The 6,000-nt window shown below is 38.9% G+C and overlaps 1 protein-coding gene across 1 annotated transcript in view; it reads left to right on the plus strand.

Moving 5' to 3' along the window:
• The window catches only part of grid1b (glutamate receptor, ionotropic, delta 1b), a 414,521-nt gene extending 409,122 nt beyond the window's left edge, over positions 1-5,399 (plus strand). The window contains 1 exon segment of the mRNA XM_065242651.2: positions 4,490-5,399. Coding sequence (XP_065098723.1) covers positions 4,490-4,909 — 420 coding nt within the window. The 3' untranslated portion in view covers positions 4,910-5,399.
• Positions 5,400-6,000: the final 601 nt, after the last annotated feature.

Genomic DNA, 6,000 nt, shown 5'->3' on the forward strand with positions numbered 1-6,000 from the left:
TTAATTCAAGTATAATTTTCTCACCCCATTGGTAGTCAAAATACCATAAAAGCGCATGATTTTATGTAAATTAATATGAAAAAAATCTCAGCTGTGTTGGGGGCTCTGTCAAGATTTTTTTCATGGGGCCCAAAATCCTTAGCAGCACCCCTGTACACAGAGTTTTTAATGTTTGTGGATCAGTGGGTGCTTAATTGTTTTATAAGTTAGGTAAGATCCCCACCTAGTGGATAATAACAGAACTATGGATTGCCGTAAAAACTCATCATTGGCAAGGATGCGTTTTTATTTTCTTAATTGACGAGATAACTTGTCAATGGTGGGGTAAGAGTGAATAGTCTCTTGTTCAGTGCATATATCTGTTTAACTTTGACACCAATGGGTGTTTTCAGTTTCAGGTGACGCACAAATCATATTACAGTACTGCAGGACGGTATCACATTATTTGAAATGACAGGCAAATGATTGGTCAAACAGTTTATACAGCACTCAGTAAGTCTTATTTGTCATAGAATTAGGTTTGTAGCTTTTGCATATCTCAGTAATTGAACTGGGTGTAAACATAACCCATAGCTCCTACAGATAACCTATATACCCTGGCCATGTTTGTAATGCTTGCAATGCCCAATTATTTCATTCGTCATGTGTACTTAAAAAGGGAAGGATGGCCATCATTTTGACCAACATTTTAACCTGACAATTAAGTGTACACAAATTGCGCTAAAAAACACCTTTTCTCAAGGCCATATTAGTGCATGCAAGTTTGCAAGCAAAAGCTGTATAGAGCCCCTTCCATAGAAAAATATCAGTCCTTATCGATTAATGATTGGTTCTTTTAACTGGAAGGTGGCCATTCATATTGAACTCCAGAGCATTCATATTGAGTCTTGCCCATTGTCCCTTATTTGAAGTAATAACAATGCTTTAACCGTAACAGAGGTTTAACAATTAGAGAAATCAGTACTTGAATACTTCTTTGGCATTAATGTTTCTCATCATAATTTTTTTATTGCATGGCTTAACTTCTTACATCACTATACCTTTTTATAATATTAACAGTATCTCAGATTTTCACCCCATTCTTCTGTTCATTAGGTAAGACAAATAGGATTACTGAACTGCGATGAGATTGTGAACAGTGCGTAAAGGCATGTATCCCCTTGGAAATCTTTCTAATGAAAAGTCTGCTTCAACCAAACGTGACCGACTAATTTGCCCAGTGCAATTGCTTTGCAATTCTAGTGCTGCCCCATCCCTCCCAAAAGCTTTATTACCCTCTGATGTGTCTTTGCATTTCATGCCGCAGTGCTTCATTAATCTAAATGTTTGAGGATACTATTAGATTTTGAGAAATAATTCTGTTTATCAGTGTGCATCCGGTGTGCTGGTGGAGCCAAGCTGTATTTCTGTTGCATGATTCAAAATGTAATAACGACATACAGATCAAGTACACTAGTCAACATTCGAAGTGGATCAAAACCATTCATAAAAGTTTACATAAAACCAATCCCTAACACCCGTTCTTGTCTTAGGACAACTTTAATAAACTTTTTTGATCCACTTCAAATGTTGACTAGTATATATCACGATTTGCATGAATTCAGATAGAAAAGTGTATTTCGGCTTCAAAAGAGACTAGATGGCCTCCACCTCTTTCCTTGAACTGCTGCGCTTAACGCTATTGTGTTCCACCAACTAAAAGATTTCTACTTTCTTTCTGTACTCTCCAATAATTTAATGATTTTTTTTCTTATCAAGGACAGATTTAGAGATCCAGCTGGCCCCAAGGAACAAAGCAGCTAATGAAACTCCAAAAACACCATATCTGGCATCTGCAACATCCTCACTATACCATACATGTCACAATTGAATACATATTGATTCTTTATCATATAATAGTTGGATTGTGGCTGAAACTGTACAACAAGCATAAGGTCTAGCATGTCCATGATGTTGTTGGCTTAGGCAAAAAAATCTGCATAGCAGTTTAAACTAACTGTGCGGTTTCAGAAGTACACAAACGCAATTGTAAAGATATTTGGGCGTTATTCACCTTTTGAATTTATTAACAAAAAAATCACTGTGGTGGATGTTGATACTCTCTTGAGAATTTGTCTATTCTTCATAACAACATCTTAGGAGCTCAGATGCTCTCGGCACATATCATATGTTCATAAAATACATGTGCTTTAAATCCACTTAATCCTAAAACCACTTTGTTGTTACAATCCACTAAACATCACGTCGAATTTTCAGCAAAGTCCTCTAAAGGTGCGCTCACATTATCCCAACCAAACTACACCCGAGCACGTTTGACCTCCAAGGCCTGGTTCGTTTGAGTAGTGTAATCCCCCAGTACCGTGCCCGGGTGCGGTTTGGTTAATTGCACCCTAGTCAGCTTGCAAACGTGGGATTGGGTGTGGTTCACCTGGGCTCAGCCACGGAATGTGTAGGGTGATCTCAAATAGCACCGGTTTAGTTATTGGTATTTGGACTGTGTATAGTCATTGGAATTCTTTTGGACTAGTTTTAAATGTTCATGGGGATGGTTTTGATACACAAAGCTGGCAACCTTGGCTGTGCGCTTGCTCAGACGTTCGGTTCGGACTGCGTGAAACCACTGTGGATTACAATTTAACTTATGTGTCCCATTTGAGTACTTGTGTCCCATTTCACCCTGTATCCCAAGACAGCTTGCCCACTGTAGCTAAGCAGGGCTGAGCCTGGTCAGTACTTGGATGGGAGACCACCTGGGAAAACCAGGTTGCTGCTGGTAGTGGTGTTAGTGAGACCAGCAGGGGGTGCTCACCCTGTGGTCTGTGTGGGTCCTAACACCCCAGTATAGTGAAGGGGACACTATTCTGTCAAAAAAGGACCATCCTTTGGATTAAAAATCCCAGGATGTCCTTTGAAAAAGAGTAGGGGTGTGCCCTGGCATCCTGGCCAAACTTGCCCATTGGCCTACTAATCATCCCTCATACTAATTGGCTATATTACTCTATCTCCTCTCCACTAATAAGCTGGTGTGTGGTGGCCGTTCTGGCGCAACATGGCTGCAGTCGCATCATCCAGGTGGATGCTGCACATTGGTGGTGGTTGAGGAGATTCCCCTGTTCATATGTAAAGCGCTTTGGGTACTGAGAAAAGCGCTATATAAATGTAAGGAGTTATTATTTATTTTAATTTTTTACTTAGACCTGAAAACAACTCGTATGTGCCAGTCACATGAACCACAGCATCACTTGTGTGCTTCAGTTACAACGTAAATATGCAATGTTTCTAGTTGCATATTTAGTGATTTTGCTACTACTTAAGATGTCTCAATATTTTAAAGTAGTACTTAATATTTGAAAACTTATTACACATGTTTACATGCTGTTTATATCTAAAACAGTCATCCAGTTAAACATTTGGGGTTGATACTTAACACGTAACACACTTTCTGACCTGCTATTCTCTGTTACTGTATATCAGGTTTAAAAAGTAATGTCTGCTTTCATAGCAGCATAAATTTACACCGATACTGTCAACAACAGAAATGTTGTTTTCCATGCGCATACAGTTTGGGACTCTTATGTGCAAGCAAGACCCCCAGGGACACATACTGCACAGTGGGTTATCTTGTGCCTGGATTTGACACGTTGATAAATCAGTTTTCCTCTGGTTTTTCATAAGGATTCGAGATAAAACACTAAGAACAGTAATGTTACACTATCAGGACTAATGGAAGAAGAAACAACTTTGATAGCAAAAGCAGACTTGAATGCTTGGCCAGCACATAGGAAGTGTGTGGTTTCTTTGCACCTACTTAACATGAATTCTTGCATTTAACTTTTCCAAGCTGGTATCTAGCATGATAATACAAAAGTTAGAGGGGAAAATTTTTTGTTTAAAGTCCCTGTAAACAGAAGTTTGTGATATTTCAAATACAATCTTTTGAATTGTCTGTTTTGATTTCATGGGGATTTTTATAATATATAAATGGCAACATTCGGAATGCAACATAATAATCTGTCTTGCATAGCTAAAACATTTGTATTCACATATTTGCACAAAGAATGTTTGTAAAGTAATGCATCAAGGGCAATGCGTTTTTTTTTTTGTATGGAGATTGGCTCCAGCACTAATTATTTAATGCAGTGACTTTTTGCATAAATTATATGATTGTTCACATTGCCAAGAGAAAACAAACAGGCTAGGGGATGAGCACGTGTACAACTTTGTTATTAACAGGAATTCATGAAATTTGTGAAACTTTCCACATTGGCCTTTTCATGCATGATTATTTTATATGCCCCCTGGCCAAATTTGATTTCAAGGTGCACATTCTATACATTACTCTTTCAAACATCATCCTAGTAGCTGAACTTGTTATCGAGCCTTTTAGTGCACACCCTGCATTTACTAAAATAAACCTTACTTGCATGGACAGTGTCTAGGAACACCAGGTCTCAGCCTCTCTGTCCTCCCCTTCTCTGCCCTTCTCTAGGACAAGGAGGTAAACCTGGAACAGGTGCATCGGCGTATGAACAGTCTTATGGACGAGGACATGGCACACAAGCAGATCCCCGCACCATCTATCGAGATCTCTGCCCTGGACATCGGCAGCATGCCACCCAGCCAGCAGCGGGAAGCTGTGCGAGACTACCCGGGCAAGGGACTGTCTGTGAGCACCTTCATTCCGGAGCAAGCACATGGGGTGGGCCGGACACTGGCCCAGGGTCCTGGCAGGACCCTGCCCCTTCCTCTCAGCAGCTCCACATTGCCCTCCATCCAATGCAAACACAGGGCTCCCAACGGGGGCCTATTCCGACAGAGTCCCAAGACGCCCATGCCAATGTCCTACCAGTCGGTACCAGGAGGACCCATCCCAGAAGCTATTGATCCCACTCATAGTACATCCATCTAAGGCACTCGTCATTATGGGCAGCCTCACATTTGCTTTTCAGAGGACGACCAGGAGGTGCGGATGGAGCTTGGGCAACTGTAAAAGTTGGATTGAAATGTGTAAAAAGCATTAAAAAAAGAACGTACGTAGAGATTTTTATTACGAAAAACATGAAAAATAAATTTTTCTTGTACATATTTGTAAATACTGAAAGAGCAAAGTAAGTAAAAAGTGTATTTTGAATATTCACAATTTTTGAAGTCAAGTTACAAAATCTAATGAAAAACAAAAATGGACATATAAAAAGAATTCAAAAACGACTGTTTGAATGGCTTTGTGAATTTTGTTCTCTATGGGTAAAGACTTAAATTCATTGTGATTGTTTTCTAAGTGCCGAAATAAAAGATGTCTCTCCACAATTTGTTACTAGATAGTCATACATTGCTACTGAAACCTGGAAGCTGATAATCATGTGCCCCTTTTACAGTCATAAACATCCACAGATCACCAATACCTGCTGTGGCTATTTCATTGATTTACGAGTAATTCCTTTGTCAGATTTTGCCTCATTTTCTGTTCTTTGGTTTACTGGTAAAGATTATGTGTTTGCATTAAGTGGATGTTGTTGGCTTGCTAACTGAGCAAAAATAATTCAAAATAAAAGCCGTAGCTTTTATGTCACAAGCAAACTAAAACATCTCTGTCGAAACAACAGCACTGAGCAAAGTTTTTGAGTTTCATATTTTTCTTTTTGTCTGGTGACATCATCAATGTGTGAGCACAACCAGCCCAGAGAGAACATCTGTATGCTTGAAACGTACAAGAACTATGTCACTTTCAATTCTTGCAAATCAAGGAGATTTGTTCTGTCAAATTGGTATTGTTTGTGAAAGAGCTGTAATAACGTTGTTTCTCTGATATTCATACAACAATTCAGTTTTACTGTAATACACTCACCTCACACGGATAATAAAAAAATTCTAGTATTGATTTTCATAATTACAAATCTTTATGTGATATCTTCATTTCTAATTAAAACATAAGTTGCCATGGTTTTACTACAAAGTGGTTATATGGTATCAAAACAAATCGTTGTTACTGTACTAAAACCA

Source organism: Paramisgurnus dabryanus, chromosome 1 (genome assembly GCF_030506205.2).
Source record: "Paramisgurnus dabryanus chromosome 1, PD_genome_1.1, whole genome shotgun sequence".
NCBI classification, from domain to species: Eukaryota; Metazoa; Chordata; class Actinopteri; order Cypriniformes; family Cobitidae; genus Paramisgurnus; species Paramisgurnus dabryanus.